General features: G+C 35.3%; 1 protein-coding gene across 13 annotated transcripts in view; it reads left to right on the forward strand.

The window, feature by feature from the left end:
* GPHN (gephyrin) overlaps nt 1-18,383 on the forward strand; it is a 682,735-nt gene that overhangs the window by 370,690 nt on the left and 293,662 nt on the right. For all 13 annotated transcript variants that reach the window (XM_054448596.2, XM_063651689.1, XM_063651690.1 and 10 more), the window contains one exon: nt 5,668-5,762. In XM_054448596.2, coding sequence (XP_054304571.1) covers nt 5,668-5,762 — 95 coding nt within the window. The remainder of the gene's footprint in view (nt 1-5,667; nt 5,763-18,383) is intronic.

The raw sequence follows: 18,383 nt of genomic DNA on the forward strand, positions 1-18,383 counted from the left end.
GAGCAACCCCAAGACACATAATTATCAGATTCACCAAGGTTGGAATGAAGGAAAAAATGGTAAGGGCAGCCAGAGAGAAAGGTCAGGTTACCCACAAGGAAGCCCATCAAACTAATGGCAGATCTCTTGGCAGAAACCCAACAAGCCAGAAGAGAGTAGGGGGCCAATATTCAACATTCTTAAAGAAAAGAATTTTCAACTCAGAATTTCATATCTGGCCAAACTAAGCTTCATAAGCAAAGGAGAAATAAAATCCTTTGCAGACAAGCAAATGCTGAGACAATTTGTCACCACCAGGCCTGCCTTACAAAAGCTCCTGAAGGAAGCACTAAATATGGGAAGGAACAGCTGGTACCAGCCACTGCAAAAACATACCTAATTGTAAAGACCATCGACACTGTGAAGAAACTGCATCAACTAAGGGGCAAAATAACCAGCTAGCATCATGATGACAGGATGAAATTCACATATAACAATGTTAACCTTAAATGTAAATGGGCTAAATGCCCCCAATTAAAAGACAGACTGGCAAATTGGATAAAGAATCAAGACCCATTGATGTGCTGTATTCAGGAGACTGATCTCACATGCAAAGACACACATAGGCTCAAAATAAAGGGATGGAGGAATATTTAGCAAGCAAATGGAAAGCAAAAAAAGGCAGGGGTTGCAATCCTAGTCTCTGACAAAACAGACTTTAAACCAACAAAGATCAAAAAAGACAAAGAAGGGCATTACATAATGGTAAAGGGATCAACGCAACAAGAAGAGCTAACCTAAATATATATGCACCCAATACAGGAGCACCCAGATTCATAAATCAAGTTCTTAGAGACCTACAAAGAGACTTAGACTCCCACACAATAATAGTGGGAGACTTTAACACCCCACTGTCAATATTAGACAGATCAATGAGACAGAAAATTAACAAAGATATTTAGGACTTAAACTCAGCTCTGGACCAAGCAGACCTAATAGACATCTACAGAACTCTCCACCCCAAGTCAACAGAATATACATTCTTCTGAGCACCACATCACATGTATTCTAAAATTGAGAACATAATTGGAAGTAAAACATTCCTCAGCAAATGCAAAAGAACTGAAATCATAACAGTCTCTCAGACCACAGTGCAATCAAATTAGAACTCAGGATTAAGAAAATCACCTAAAACTGCACAATTATATGGAAACTGAAAAACCTGCTCCTGAATAACTACTGGGTAAATAACAAAATTAAGGCAGAAATAAATAAGTTCTTTGAAACCAATGAGAACAAAGACACAATAAACCAGAATCTCTGGGACACAGCTAAAGCACTATTTACAGGGAAATTCATAGCACTAAATGCCCACAGGGGAAAGTGGGAAAGATCTAAAATCACATTAAAAGAACTAGATAAGCAAGAGCAAACAAATTCAAAAGCTAGCAGAAGACAAGAAATAACTAAAATCAGAGTAAAACTGAAGGAGATAGAGACACAAAAAACCTTCAAAAAATCAATGCATCCAAGAGTTGGTTTTCCAAAAAGATTAACAAAAGAGTTACATATGTATACATGTGCCATGCTGGTGCGCTGCACCCACTAACTCGTCATCTAGCATTAGGTATATCTCCCAATGCTATCCCTCCCCCCTCCCCAACCCCACAACAGTCCCCAGAGTGTGATGTTCCCCTTCCTGTGTCCATGTGTTCTCATTGTTCAATTCCCACCTATGAGTGAGAATATGCGGTTTTTGGTTTTTTGTTTTTGCAATAGTTTACTGAGAATGATGATTTCCAGCTTCATCCATGTCCCTACAAAGGACATGAACTCATAATTTTTTTGGCTGCATAGTATTCCATGGTGTATATGTGCCACATTTTCTTAATCCAGTCTATCATTTTTGGACATTTGGGTTGGTTCCAAGTCTTTGCTATTGTGAATAATGCCACAATAAACATAGGTGTGCATGTGTCTTTATAGCAGCATGATTTATAGTCCTTTGGGTATATGCCCAGTAATGGGATGGCTGGGTCAAATGGAATTTCTAGTTTTAGATCCCTGAGGAATTGCCACACTGACTTCCACAATGGTTGAACTAGTTTACAGTCCCACCAACAGTGTAAAAGTGTTCCTATGTATACATATGTAACTAACCTGCACATTGCGCACATGTACCCTAAAACCTAAAGTATAATAATAATAAATTAATTAATTAAAAAAAAAGAAAAAAAAAGAGAGATAGAACACTAGCCAGACTAATGAAGAAAAGAGTGAAGAATTAAATAGACACAATACAAAATGATAAATGGGATATCACACTGATCCCACCAAAATACAAACTACCATCAGTGAATACTATAAATACCTCTATGCAAATAAACTAGAAAATCTAGAAGAAATTGTTAAATTCCTGGACACATACACCCTCCCAAGACTAAACCAGGAAGAAGTCAAATCCCTGACTAGACCAATAACAAGTTCTGAAATTGAAGCAGTAATTAATAGCATAACAACCGAAAAAAGCCCAGAACCAGATAGATTCACAGCTGAATTCTACCAGAAGTACAAACAGGAGCTGGTACCATTCCTTCTGAAACTATTCCAAACAACAGAAAAAGAGGGAATCCTCCTTAACTTATTCTATGAGGCCAGCATCATCCTGATACCGAAACCTGAGAGAGACACAACAAAAAAATAAAATTTCAGGCCAATATCCCCAAGGAACATGGATGCATAAATCCTCAATAAAATACTAAACCAAATCCAGCAGCACATCAAAAAGCTTATCCACCACGATCAAGTCAGCTTCATCCCTGGGATGCAAGGCTGGTTCACATATGCAAATCAGTAAACATAATCCATCACATAAACTGAACCAATGACAAAAAACACATCATTATCTCAATAGATACAGAAAAGTCCTCCGATAAAATTCAGCAGCCCTTCATGCTAAAAACTCTCAATAAACTAGGTATTGATGGAACATATCTCAAAATAATAAGAGCTATTTATGACAAGCCCGCAGCCAATATCATACTGAATGGGCAAAAGCTGGAAGCGTTCTCTTTGAAAACTGGCACTAGACAAGGATGCCCTCTCTCACCATTCCTATTCAACATAGTATTGGAAGTTCTGGCCAGAGGAATCAGGCAAGAGAAAGAAATAAAGGGTATTCAAATAAGAAGAGAGGAAGTCAAATTGTCTCTGTTTGCAGATGACATGATTGTATATTTTGAAAACCCCATTGTCTCAGCCCAAAATCTCCTTAAGCTGGTAAGAAATTTCAGCAAAGTCTCAGGATACAAAATCAATGCACAAAAATCACAAGAATTCTTATACAACAATAATAGACCAACAGAGAGCCAAATCATGAGTGAACTCCCATTCACAATTGCTACAAAGAGAATTAAATGCCTAGAATACAACTAACAAGGGATGTGAAGGACCTCTTCAAGGAGAACTACAAACCATGCTCAAGGAAATAAGAGAGGACACAAATGGAAAAACATTCCATGCTCATGGATAGGAAGAATCAATATTGTGAAAATGGCCATACTGCCCAAAGGAATTTACAGATTCAATGCTATCCCCATCAAGCTACCACTGACTTTCTTCACAGAATCAGAAAAAAACTAATATGGAACCAAAAAGAGCCCGTATAGCCAAGACAATCCTAAGCAAAAAGAACAAAGCTGGAGGCATCACACTACCTGACTTCAAACTATTCTACAAGGCTGCAGTAACTAAAACAGCATGGTGCTAGTACCAAAACAGATATATAGACCAATGGAACAGAACAGAGGCCTCAGAAAGAATGCCACACATCTACAACCATTTTATCTTTGATAAACCTGATAAAAACAAGCAATGGGGAAAGAATTTTCTATTTAATAAATGGTGTTGGGAAAACTGGCTAGCCATATGCAGAAAACTGAAACTGGATCCCTTCCTTACACCTTATACAAAAATTAACTCAAGATGAATTAAAGACTTACATGTAAGACATAAAACTATAAAAACCCTAGAAGAAAACAGGCAATACCATTCAAACATGGGCAAAGACTTCATGACTAAAACACAAAAAGCAATTGCAGCAAAAGCCAAAATTGACAAACGGGATCTAATTAAGCTAAAGAGCTTCTGCACAGCAAAAGAAATGATTATCAGAGTGAACAGACAACCTACAGAATGGGAGAAAATTTTTGCAATGTCTCTATCTGACAAAGGGCTAATATCCAGAATCTACAAAGAACTTAAATTTACAAGAAAAAAACAACGCCATCAAAAAGTGGGCAAAGGATATGAACAGACACTTCTCAAAACGAAGACAGTTATGCAGCCAACAAACATATGTAAAAAAGCTAAGAGTCACTGGTCATTAGAAAAATGCAAGTCAAAAACCACAATGAGATACCATCTCATGCCAATTAGAATGGCGATCATTAAAATGTCAGGAAACAATAGATGCTGGATAGGGATGTGGAAAAATAGGAATGCTTTTATACTGTTGGTGGGAGTGTAAATTAATTCAACCATTGTGGAAGAGAGTGTGGCGATTCCTCAAGGATCTAGACCCAGAAATACCATTTGACCCATTACTGGGTATATACCCAAAATATTATATATCATCCTATTCTAAAGACACATGCACACATATGTTTATTGCAGCAATATTCACAATAGCGAAGACTTGGAACCAACCCAAATGTCCATCAGTTATAGACTAGATAAAGAAAATTTGGCACATATACACCATGGAATGCTGTGCAGCCATAAAAAAGGATGAGTTTATGTCCTTTGCAGGGACATGGATGAAGCTGGAAACCATGATTCTCAGCAAACTAACACAGAAACAGAAAACCAAACACTACATGTTCTCACTCATGAGTGGGATTTGAACAATGAGAACACATGGACACACAGAGGGGAACATCACACACCAGGGCCTGTCAGGGGATGGAGGGTTAGTGGAGAGATGGCATTAGGAGAAATACCTAAGAGAGACGGGTTGATGGGTGCAGCAAACCACCATGCCACGTATATACCTATGTAACAAACCTGCACGTTCTGCACATGTACCCCAGAACTTAAAGTATATTTAAAAAAAAAAGTGGAGAAATCTGAAAAAAAAAAAAAAGACAATTTATACTAAAGATTAGGAAGATAGTAAATGTAGAGTTTTTCCTCTAGCCAGTACATGGGGAAACTTGACATGATGACTTCTTGAGATCCTTTTAATTCTATTATAAAAGCGTAGAGCTAGGAGAGATATGGATTATCTGAGGTTTTCAGAGACTAATTGTTTCAAGAGTAATAGACAAAGGAAAATACCCAGATTACTTACCCGGTGAAAAATCTACTAAGTTGTTATAGCAATCTGAGGCCTCATTTTTAGAATTTAAGTTATTAGTGAGATGAGATTTCTATCAAATACTTCCGAGCTATAAGCAATATGAAAGGACTGCTAATATAAAAATTTTCTTTATTTTCTTGGTCCTCAGCTTTTATTCAGTGGTCCTTGTGAAGTGAGTCTGGGTGCCTCAAAAAGATAAATGTTTCAGAAACTAAAAGTATGGTTATTGAAAGCCTGGTTTATAATCATTTTTAAGTGGGTTTTACTAGTCTGACTTCGTTCTTTTTTGGCTTATTTCACTCAGTCTGCTATTTAATCTTTAATTACAGGCCACAAAAGAAGTAATAGAACGGGAAGCACCAGGGATGGCCCTGGCAATGCTGATGGGATCACTTAATGTTACACCTCTGGGCATGCTCTCTAGGTAAGAAAGTCACCAACATGTTGCAAACCATTTGCTAGGTGAACTGTTTCTGTGATATTAAAAAAAAATCTACACTTTAGCATTGTTGTGAATATTAAATGAGCTAGTCCACATAAAGTTCTTAGCTTATACTAATCACTTAATAAATATTACCTACTATCATTGTTAAAAAAAAAAGTTAATTCCATACCACTAATCAATACACTATATTGATGAACCTAAGAAACTTTAGTCTTAACACTTAAGTTTGCCCCTTTTTTTTCCAGAGTTAAGAGCTTTAGTATTCTGTCGGCCACAATTTTCCTACTTCACTTCTTTTTGTTGTTGTTGTTGTTGTTTTGCTTGTTAAGTTAAACTTTCAGAGACTGTCATATTACTACTGGTAAAAGTTATCAATTCCTAACCCAGAGAATCCAATTTATTACTATGTAAAGTTACTGTTTTCTGTGATTGTTTATAATCATCAGTTGATATCTATTAATTGTAGGTAAATACTAATTTAATTTAATAAAACTAAACTGCCAAGTTTATTAAAATAACTTGTTCTCACAAGTTAGGAGCTTATATTCCAATTTATAAATAGCCATGTTGATGTGTTGTTGTGAAGAAAAAAAAAAGCTCAATTCATATTATTAATCTTTTAATGCTTGGCAACTGGGTATATTTAAATTATTATATTACATTAATGATATACTATTATTATATGAAATTAGTCTACCTAAAACTATGCCTTTGTTGACATAGATGTCGATATCCATCCTCGATTTATTGGTAATTATTTGCTACTATTTTAGCAACTCTTAGATTTAGATCCCCTAAATGAGGACAATTACATCACTTAAGTTAAAGATAGAAGTGTCAGCTTAGTCAGAATCTGTTGAAGGATTTAATGAACGTTAATTAATAGTTGATCTCAGAGCAACCTAAAAATAAATAGCAGCTGTATAGTTTCAGGGTTTCATAATTTATAGCCATTTATGTATCCTATGTGTAATATGAATATAAAATTAAATGTGTCCATTGACTATTATGGAATATGAGTTGTAATGTTCTTTCTGTTACATAGGCAAAGTTTATATCCCATCAGTGGCAGCCACTTGAAGCACAGATACAGGAGATTATGAATGGGTCATTAGTTACTATGTTCTCTTTGCTGTCACGTATACTATAACATTTAATTTTAGTAAAAGCAAATAAAGAATTAAAGTACCACGATAGAGACTAAAGCTAAACTTCATGCTGGCCTTTAAGGAACTCCAGTTGATTCTTTCATAGTGTTCTTTTTTTAAACCATTACTTATATTACCTACACCAGTGAGGTCAGGGGATCCCGTTTTTCCTATGGAATTAAGTAGTAGTTTTCAAACATAAAAGAACTCTTTCTTGTATACAAGCAATAACATCAGGAAAGAATTAAACTTCATTCTCTTGCTAATTCTTTTGTAATAAAATTTTAATTCGGTAAACATAATAATATGCTTATTTGCCAAGTCCCATATTAAGCATTAGGGATTCTAAGGTTAAAAAGAAAAATCAGAAATGGTCCTCCCCTTAAGGATCCCACAGTTTAAATGGAGAAATTATTCTTTGCAACTGTTAAGATAATTCTTCAAATTGAATATAGCTTTCTTGATCCAGTATAGAAATATCACTTTTTCTTATATTGAAAGGTTTTTCTGAATTAATTTTTTTCTCCCTTTTGTATCCTCATAATTACCGAGCACTGGACTGCTGAGTGAGTGGAAAATTAATTAGCAGGAGCTGATTCTAATTACTTTGGAATAAGTCATTCATCTTTATCCTGAAGGCTTTGAAAATTAATACATATAAGCAGCATGGGAGCACCTTCTGGCTTTTCTGTCTGTGCATTGCTGATTTAACTGAGAATATATTTATAAACTTTGGAACAGACATAGTAGTTTACATTAGTTACAGAAAAGGGGACATTTCCCTGAATGTTCATTTTTTGTGCTTCTCAAAGCCTTTTTAAAAATTATTGTTTTTATAATAGCCATGATTAGATTGGTGCTTCCTTTCTACAGCCTTTCTATTTTGTATGCACTTTTGGCTTTGTACATGCTTCTGCTATGGAACATGTCATAGTATATTGTAATTAATTATTTGCTTGTCTGTATTACCTGGTTAGTAGAAACTTCTTAAAGACAGGAGCTTTATCTTATACTTTTTTACATCCTCAGCCCCTAAAACAAATTCTGACACATAGTAAGTACTCAAAAAATGTTTATTGTTGTGGTTACTATGGATAAATCAGTGTTTTACCATAGTTCTATAGCATGTTTCTTTCAGGTAAATTAATGCATCGAGTTGATGCCTTACCTTCCTATTTTTATGTCTAGAGAGCAGCATTAAATAAAAATAAATGTTTAAACCATTACATCTGTTTGAAATGGTTTCCTACTATTTGGACAACTTAATATCCTCCAGATTTTTTATATAAGTAAGTTGGGAGATATTATGAAGTAATGGTTAAGAACATCATCTCTGAAGACAGATTGCTTGTGTTCTATGTTAATGCCTTTTTTGTTTTTGTTTTCTCATCTATATAATAAAGATGTTAATAGTACCAAATTTCTTGGATAAAGTGAATTAATCTGTGTAAAGCACTTAGAAAACTGACTCATAGTAACTCTTAAGTGATGACCATGGTTGTTTCGTTAGAGTTTTTGTTTTTAGAGTAGGTCTGCTGGTGAAACCTTTTCTTAGCTTTTCTTCATTAGGAAATGTCTTTATTTCCATATTACTCCTGAAGGATATTTTCACTAGATACAGAAATCTGGGTTGACTGTTCTTTTCTTTCAGCATTAAAAAAAAAGTAAAATAAAATATGATTCCACTCGCTTTTGCTCCATGGTTCCTGAAAAGAAATGAGCAATCAATTCAAATTGCTGTTTCCTTATGTGTAATGGCAAATTTCTCTGGCTGCTTTGAAGATATTTTTTCTTCAGCTTTAGTTTCAGCAATTTGATTATGATGTATCTGGGTGTAGTTTTCTTTTAGATTATCCTTCTGGGTTCAGTGAACTTTATGATTCTGTAAATTTATGTCTTTAACCAAATTTGGGAAATTTACTTTTTTTTGCTGCTCCTATGACGTGAATTTTAGATTTTTTGGTAATGTGTCACAAATCCCTGAGGCTCTGTTAATTTTTAAAATCTTTTATACTCTGTATTAATTTTAGGTTATTTCTATGATCTATCTTCAAATTAGCTGACTTTTCCCCTCTTTCATCTTCATTCTGCCTTTGAGCATATCTAGTGGTTTTTATTTCAGATATATTTTCAGTTCTAAATTCTCCATTTGGTTTTTTTGTTAATGGTTTCCATTTCTCTGCTAAGAACTTGTATTTTTACATTTATTTCAAAAGTATTGCCCTTTATGTCATGGAGAATAGTTATAATAACTGCTTAAAATTATTCTTCGGACAATTTCAATATCTGGCTTACCTTGGGGTTGACATCGGTTGATTTCTTTTCCAATGAGAACTGGTCAAATTTTCCTTGTTCTATGTTGAGAAATTTTGGATTGTATCCTGGACATTTTGAACACTGCATTGTAAGTAAATTATTTAACTCCTGTTAAAATCCTCTGGGGAATTTTTATTAGTTAGTTTTAGCAATTGATCTGATTGGGTTCAGATTGTAAATTCTGTCTCACTTTCTGTGGGTAGTGGCTCAGCCTTTGCTATATTGTTAGTGTCTGCCCAGTACATGAATGATTTAGGAGTTAGTTTGAGACTTGGGCAGTAGTATATACTAGGTTTATGTTTTAAAAGCTTTTCTTGTACTTCTTTTATACTGTCCCACGTATTCACAGCTCAGGGGTGACCCTGGAACTTGGGTCAGTTCACATCCAAAATTAGAGAATCCACCTTCTTTAGCTCTCTTCTTTTCAAGAATTTTCCCACCACTCTCCAGCTTCCAGGGGACCCCATTCCCAGTTACTCTGGCCAGAAGAGGTTTCTTACAGAGTATTAACTCCCTTTGCAATTATGTAGTTGTACACAACTGACCTTTGGGACAAAGAGCAAAATAAAAGAAAAAAGAGAGAAAGAGATTCCTCTTACCTCAGTTCTTTAGACAATATCGGCTCCTTTTTTTTGTTTCCATTAGCCAAAGAGATAGGTAGGTCTTCTCTCTGAGCTTCGGGTGCTAACACTGTCATTATGGTATTGCAGCTCCACAATTAGGCCTAGCCCCATTAAGAGCTGTTATTCAAGCTTTGACTTCAGTACCAAATCTGCCTGCTATTATTTACATTCAACGTCATCAGGTAATCACTGGGTGCTCTGTAAACAATCAGTAAGAGAGAGAAGCTATGGTTACTTTCTGCATCTTGGCTGACACCAAAGAACAAGTGTTCTAACTTTAATATCAGATCCCTGACTTCATATTTACTAGCATTTACTAGCAGTGTTACCTTGGTACTTTACAAGGTTTAGCACATCTTGTTCCAGTGGTTAACTAAACTGCCCACAAAATAGTAGCATTTAACCTCCCTAAATTTATAATTTATTCCCTACTTGTTTTTTTTTAAAAGATCAAATACTCTTTTTTCCCCCTAAATTTCATTAAAAATAACAGACTAACCACTGTGGTTATACACTGAAGAATGATTTGTCATGGATTTTATTCTCAGTTTTGTCATTAATTTGATTTATGATGTCTACTTAGTTTTATAGGGATATTAATAGCTCATAGAAATGTTATGAGGTCCTTTAAAGATTTACTCACACATATGTGTGTGTGTGTCTGTCTGTGTGTGTGTGTGTGTATATATATAATAAGAAATATCTAATTCATAAGAAGAGAAATTGATTGCCAGTTTTCCATTTTAGTATAAAGAGATTTATCATTGTAATCTTCAGTGACTCATCTTTCAGTTCTGTAACTGTAATAAACACATGCACTGCTTTTAGGGAGGAGATAATATTTTCCACTTGCTGCCAAAAATGGTTTTATAACTAATATTGATTAAAAGAAAAATTTCAGGAAATAATAACACAAAACTTATTTTTTATAGAAATGAATCAAATTATTCTTAGTATTATTTATATAATATTAAAGTAACATGGGTCATTTAAAGTAACAGTATTATCATCTTGAAGAGTTTCTGTTTTTTTAACCCACACCAAATATACTTAGCTTATAAAAGTCTGTAAGGGAGCATAAGATGGCAGAGTAGTATATATAGGAATCTGTTTCTCCACCTGTTTCTCCACCTGGACAACTGGCAGGATCTCTCTGATATAACTATTTTGGAACTTTGTAGTCTATTCAAAGGCTTACAGCTTACTGGAAAAGACTTGACTAGTAGATTTTGGTTAATTTGGGTCAATTTTAACCTAGTGTGCTACTAGTCAACCATTCTCCAGTGCTCCAGCTAGCAGGTACTAGGATTTATAGGACAGCTTGTAGAAGACAGAATGGGTAATTAAGGACCTTATCTTCCAAATATTGGGGATCCAGGTTCTACTGTGGATTACTGCTTTAGGTTGTAGAAGTGCAGAGGCAAAGACAGGCTGCCACTGTTGCAACCCACACTGGCTGAAGTATCTTCAAGGGATTTATAAGGACAGTACCTACATTTTCCCCTACATTTTTCTTCTTCTCTTTTGGGACCCAGAAATTATAGGATTAGAAAATTCAAAAGCAGCTACATATATGGGGGAATTTAGAAAGTCACTGTGCATGCCCAGAGGAAAAAGCAGGCTGAGAAAAAGAGAAAGGCCTTAAGTTTATACCTCAGGCTTATTTCTTACACAGAACACTTTATAACAATTAAAAAAAAAAGCAAACCCTAGGGAAGGGAAAGAAGCTGATTTCCAGAATTACCATATTATAAGATTCAAATATTCAGAGTTCAACAAAAATAAAATGACAAAGCAGAGAAAAAGTATGATCCATTCAAATGAAAACAATAAATTGACAAAAATCCATGAGGAAGATTAAATGGAGAACTTACTAGACAAAGGCTTTAAAACAACTATCTTAAAGATTCTCAAAGAACTAAAGAAAGATATTGATAATGCCAAGATAATGATGTGTGAGCAAAAGTAAATGTCAATAAATATATTAAAAAAACATTAAAAAAGAATCGATCAGGCAGCTAAAATGACGTTATCAGTTTAATATCATCTTTTAAGGCCATGATGGGACTGTCTGTGATCAGGCTTCTCTCCACTGTATGCAGGAGGAAGTGGCCGCTATTAACAGCCCTCCCTTTTTGTACAGCAACAGGCCACCCTGAGATTATTTACAGAGAACAGCTATAAAAACACTTGCAAATATATTCAGTCCAGACTAGAAAATACTTTTTCCCCATGAGCGTGAAGATTCATATTGTACGCTAGTAAATCTCTCTGCACATGTTCATCATGACAATGTACTCAGGAGTTCTAAGTCATGATGAGCATCCTGCAGCAATTCCAGTGAATCATGGATGAAAAATCTGTATCCTTTAAAAAAATAAAGAAGAAAAAAAGAATAATGAAGAAATGAGTTGACAAGTACAATCGCTGAAAAAAAAATCATTAGAGGGATTCACAAGCAGTTTTCAGCAGGCGGAAAAAAGAATCAGCAAACTTAAAAGCAAAACAATTGAAATTAACAAATCTGAGGAACAGAAACAAAAAAGATGGAAGAAAACTGAACGGAGCCTAAGGGACCTATGGAACAACATTAAGCAGACCAGCATACACATTATGGGGATTCAAGATGGATTAGTGAGGGAGAAAGGGGCTCACCAGAGCAAAGACTCATGAACACTAATAAGCGTGGGAAACTGTCAGGTAGGCAAACCTAAACTATAATTGACAAATTGCTAGAGGTTCAGTGCAGACCACTATGAGAGTTAAAAACTTCAGGGAAACTCAGTCGCTACACTTTTGTGAAAACTGAATGGAACCTAAGGGACCTGTGGAACAAGTCCTTCAGAACAACCAGGTTCTCACAGTAATATTCGAGGAAAATTCCCTCATGTTTCAGCAGGGAAAAGGAAAGGGAACTATTGTGAAATACACCAGGGTACTCTGTTCTTCTTAATGAGCCCTAACCCCAGGAGAAACTACTTAACCTGAGCCTACCCTGCTGGAGTATAATCAAATAGTAACTTACCTAGGGGAAGGGAAATACCCAACTTCAGCTCATACCCAACTTCAGCTCACTCTAGCCATCTTCTCCCATGTAACAGGGGAGGAAAAATTCGGAAAAACTCGTGAAGTTCACTAAAAGGCTCACTAAAAGACTGAGACCTGGCCAGGCATGGTGGCTCACACCTATAATCCCAGTGCTTTGGGAGGCCAAGGCGGGTGGATCATGAAGTCAGGAGATTGAGACCATCCTGGCTAACACAGTGAAACCTCATCTCTACTAAAAAATAAAAAAAATTAGCTGGGCATGGTGCCACATGCCTATAGTCCCAGCTGAGGCAGGAGAATCGCTTGAACCTGGGAGGTGGAGGTTGCAGTGAGCTGAGATCATGCCACTGCACTCCAGCCTGGCGACAGAGCGAGACTCCATCTCAAAAAATAAAAAGACCAAGACCTAATGATAGGACTATAGAATACTTCCCCACCCCCACACATCCCCACCACATTACTAGAGGCCTGTCTACAGCAGTTCCTTTTACCTGGTATATGATGTTTGGCTATGAAGAAAAATTACAAGGCATATCAAATGGCAAAAAAATACAATTTGAAGAGACAAAGTAAGCATCAGAAGTAGACATGGCAGGAATGTTGGAATTATCAGACTGGGAATTTAAAAATCATTGTGATTAACATGCTAAGTGCTCCAATGGATGAAATAGATACCATGCAAGAACAGATGGGTAATGTAATCAAAGAGATGAAACTCCTAAGAACCAAAAATAAATGCTAGAGATCAAAAACACTATAACAGACATAAACAGTGCCTTTGATGGGCTTATTAGTAGAATGGACACAGCTGAGGAAAAAAAAACTCTTGAGCATGAGGATCTCTGACTGCATACCTCCAAAACTGAAAAGCAAAGGGAACAGGGTCTGAGAAACAAAAAAACAGAATATCAAAGAATTTTGAGACAACTCTAAAAGGTAGAACATCTACATAATGCAAATACCCAAAAGAGAAGAACGAGAGAAAAAGAAGAAATATTTGAAACAAAGACCAAGAATTTCCCCAAATTAATGTCAGATGCCACAAAAACAACTATACCTAGACATAACATCTTCAAACTAGAGAAAATCAAAAATAAAGAAAAAATCATGACAGAGTCCAGAGGGGCAAAAAAACTCCGTATCTATAGAGGAAGAAAGATAAGAATTACATTCAACTTGTCCTCAGACATGCATTTAAAAAATCAGTCTATGATTTGGGGCATACAGTACATAAAGATGTAATTTATGACATCAATAACTAAAAGGGGTGAGGACAGAGCAGTATAAGAGCAGAGGTTTTGTATGCTATTGAAGTTAAGCTGGTATAAATTCAAATTATTACTTTAGGATGTTAAATGTAATCTTCATAGTGGCCACAAGGAAAATAGGTACAGGATGTACATTAAAAAAATGAGAAAAGAATTAAAATATTTCACTAAAAAAATTAAGAACAAATGAAGATAGTAATGTAGGAAATACGGAGTTAAAAAGCTATAAGGCATATGGAAAACCCTTAACTAAATGGTAGAATTCCCTTTTTGTCACTAATTATTTTAAGTGTAAATGGATTAAACTTTCTAATCAAGAGACAGAGATTAATAGACTGGATAGGAAAGCATGATCCAGCTATATACTGTCTACATGAGACTCATTTTAGATCCAAAGACATAAATAAGTTGAAAGTGAAAGGATAGAAAGAGATAGTCAGGCAAATAGTAACCAAAAGCGAACCATGGTGGCTATAATAATATCAAATAAATTTTAAATAAAAAATGTTTAAATATCTTAAATCCAAAAAGTTTACAAGAGACAAAGGATATATGCTACTAGAAGGTTTAATTCTGCACAGTAATATTATACTTATAAATATTTATGCACTTAATAATAGACTGTCAAAATAGATGAAGCAAAAATGGACAGAATTTAAGAGAAAAATAGAGAGCTATGCAAGAATAGTTGAGGAATTCAATACCCCACATTCAATAATGGATAGAACAGCCACACAAAAGGTAAGTAAAGAAATGTAAGAACTTAGCACAGTAAACCAACTAGATACAACCCACATATATAAAACACTTCACCTAACAACAGTAGCATACACCTTCTGAAGTACACATCGGACATTCTCCAAGATAGAGCACATTAGGCCACAAAATAAGTTTCGATAGGTTTTTTAAAATAGATGCCATAAAAAGTATATTGCAAAATAGTATATTCTTCAAAGCGTATCTCCAAAAAGAGGATGAAGTTTGAAATCAATGACAGAAGGAAAACTGGAAAATTTACAAATATGTGAAAATTAAACACACTCAAATAGCCAATAAGTTAAAGAAGAAATCATAAGGGAAATTAGAAAATATTTAAAAATGAATTAAAACAAAAATACAACATACCAAAACTTAATAGCATGCAGAAAAAGCAGCACTGATATTGCTGTAAACATTTAAAGATAATTACATTTTTGAAAACCTCAAAAACAGCAGTCTCATGTATAACTATAAGTTAAGAAACTAGAAAAAGAATAACAACCTAAACCCAAAGGCTAGCAGAAAGAAGGAAATAATAAAAATTAGAGCAGAGATAAATGAACTAGAAAATCAAAAAACAATAGAGAAGATCAACTAAGCTAAAGTTGGTTCTTCAAAAAGATCAACAAAATCACAAAATTTTAGCTAGATAGACTAAGAAAAAAAAGAAATTCAAATTACTAAAATCAGTAATGAAAATGGAGTCATTAGTACCAATTCCACAGAAATAAAAAGGACTAGAAGAGTATAGCGTAACAATTACATGCCAACAAGTTGAATAACCCAGACGAAGTGGACAAACTCCTAGAAACACAAAACCTACTGAGACTGAATCACAAAGTAATAGAAAATCTGAATAGACCTATACCTAGGAAGGAGATTGACTCAGAAATTAACAACCTCTCAGCTGGGTGCGGTGGCTCACACCTGTAATCCCAACACTTTGGGAGGCCAAGGCGGGTGGATCACTTGAGCACAGCAAAACCAGCCTGGGCAACATGGCGAAACCCTATCTCTACTAAAAATTCAAAAAATTAGCCAGGTGTGATGGCACACACCTGTAGTCCCAGCTACTCAGAGGTCTGAGGCAGGAGGATCACTTGAGCCCAGGAGGTAGAGGCCACACCGTGAGCCCTGATCGTGCGCACTGCACTCCAGCCTGGGCAACAGAGTGAGACCCTGTCTCAAAAAAAAAAAAAAAAAAAAAAAAAAAAAAAAAAAAAAAAAAAAAAACAACCTTTCTATCATTCTATTTACAAAATACCAGGACCAGTTGGCTTCACTGATGAATTCTACCAAGTATTTAAAGAACAACTGACACTGGTTGTTTCCAAAATCTTTTCCAAAAAATTGAAGAGAACACTTCCTAACTCATTTTATGAATGGCAGCATTGGTCTCATACCAAAGACAGGAAAAACAAAACAAAACTGCACGCCAATATCCCTTAATGAATGTTGATGCAAAAATGCTCAAAAAAACCCCCCCAGCAAACTGATTGCAGCAACATATTAAAAAGAATTATACAAGATGACCCTAGAATACAAGGATGGTTCAATATATGAAAATAAATCATTGTAATATACCACAGTAGCAGAATGGAGGGGAAAAAAAAAACCCATGTGATCATTTGATGATGGGTTTTCAGCATCAATGGGTGCTGAAAAAAACATTTGGAAAAATTCAAGTTTCATGTTAAAAACACTCAACAAACTAGGAAAAGAAGGAGACTACCTTAATGTGAAAAAGGCCTTATGTAAAAAACCCACAGGTCACATCATATTCAGTGGTGAAAGACTGAAAGCTTTTCCTTTAAAATCAGGAACAAGATGGGGATGCCCACTTTTTCCGCTTCCATTCAACATAGTATTGGAACTTCTAGCCAGAACACTTAGGCAATAAAAAGAAATGAAAGGTATCCAAATTGGAAAGGAAGAAGTAAACCTATCTTTTTTCTGACATGATTATATATGTAGAAAACCCAAGATTCCACACACAAAACCATTAGAACTAATAAATGAGTTCAGCAAAGTTGCAGAATACAAAATCAGGCTGCAAAAATCAGTCGTATTTTTATACAATGACAATAAACTATCCAAAATAAAATCAAGAAAATGGAATAGAAACAAGAGCCCAGAAATAAGCCCTTGCATATAGGATGCAGTAATTTTCAACAAGGGTGTCAATTCAATGGGGGAGAGAATAGTCTTTTCAACTAATGGTGTTGGGAAAATTGGATATCCACTTGCCAAAGAATGAAGTTGGACCTTTGTCTACTGAATATAAAAATTAATTCAAAATGGATCAAACACCTATACACAAGAGCTGAAACTATAAAACTCTTAGAAAAAAACATAGGGGGACAGCTTCATGACATTAGATTTGGCAGTCATTTCTTGGATATGACACCAAAAGCATAGGCAGCAAACAAAAAACTAGATAATTTGGACTTTATCGATGTTGAAAATCTTTGCACATTGAACAAAGTAAAAGGGCAACCCATGGAATCAAGAAAATATTCACAATCACATATCTGGCAAGGTATTAATATTCTATATATATATATATATTTTTTAATTCCTACAATTCAACAAAGAAAATGCTATTTAAAAACAGGCAGAAGACTCAAATAGATATTTCTTCAAAGAAGATACACAAATGACTGATAAGAACATGAAAAGATCCTCAGCATCAATAGTCATTAGGGAAATGCAAATCAGAACCACAGTGATATACAACTTCACACCCATTACGCTGGCTGTTATCAAGAAAATAATAATAAACAAGTGGTGGCAGAATGTTTAGAAACATTGTGCATTGCTGGTGAGGATGTAAAACTGTGCAACTGCTATGGGAAACTATGGCATATCCTCAAGAAATTAAGCATAGAATTATATGACCCAAGAACTCCACTTCCGAGTTCCATATCCAAAAGTATTGAAAGCAGGGGCTGGGTGTGGTGGTTTAAACCTGTAATCCCAACACTTTGGGAGGCTGAGACAAGAGGATCACTTGAGGCCAAGAGTTTGAGACCAGCCTGAGCAAAATAGTGAGACCCTATCTCTACAAAACTTGTTTAAAAAAATTAGCCAGGCCTGGTGACACACACCTATAATCCTAGCTACTCAGGAGGATGAGGGAGGAGTATCACTTGAGCCCAGGAATTCGAGGTTACAGTGAGCTGTGATCATGCCACTGCATTCCAGTCTGGGCAACAGAGTGAGACTGTCTCTTAAAGAATTGAAAGCAGGGACTGTAATAGATATTTGCACGCCAATATTCATAACATCATTATTCACCTTACCCAAAAGTTGGAAGCAACCTAGATGTCCATTGATTGATGAATGCATAAACAAAATGGGTTAAATACATGGAAGAAATATTATTCAGCCTTAAAAATTATTGTTAATTCTAACACTTGCTACAACATAGATGAATCT

Source organism: Pongo pygmaeus, chromosome 15 (genome assembly GCF_028885625.2).
Source record: "Pongo pygmaeus isolate AG05252 chromosome 15, NHGRI_mPonPyg2-v2.0_pri, whole genome shotgun sequence".
Classification (NCBI taxonomy): domain Eukaryota; kingdom Metazoa; phylum Chordata; class Mammalia; order Primates; family Hominidae; genus Pongo; species Pongo pygmaeus.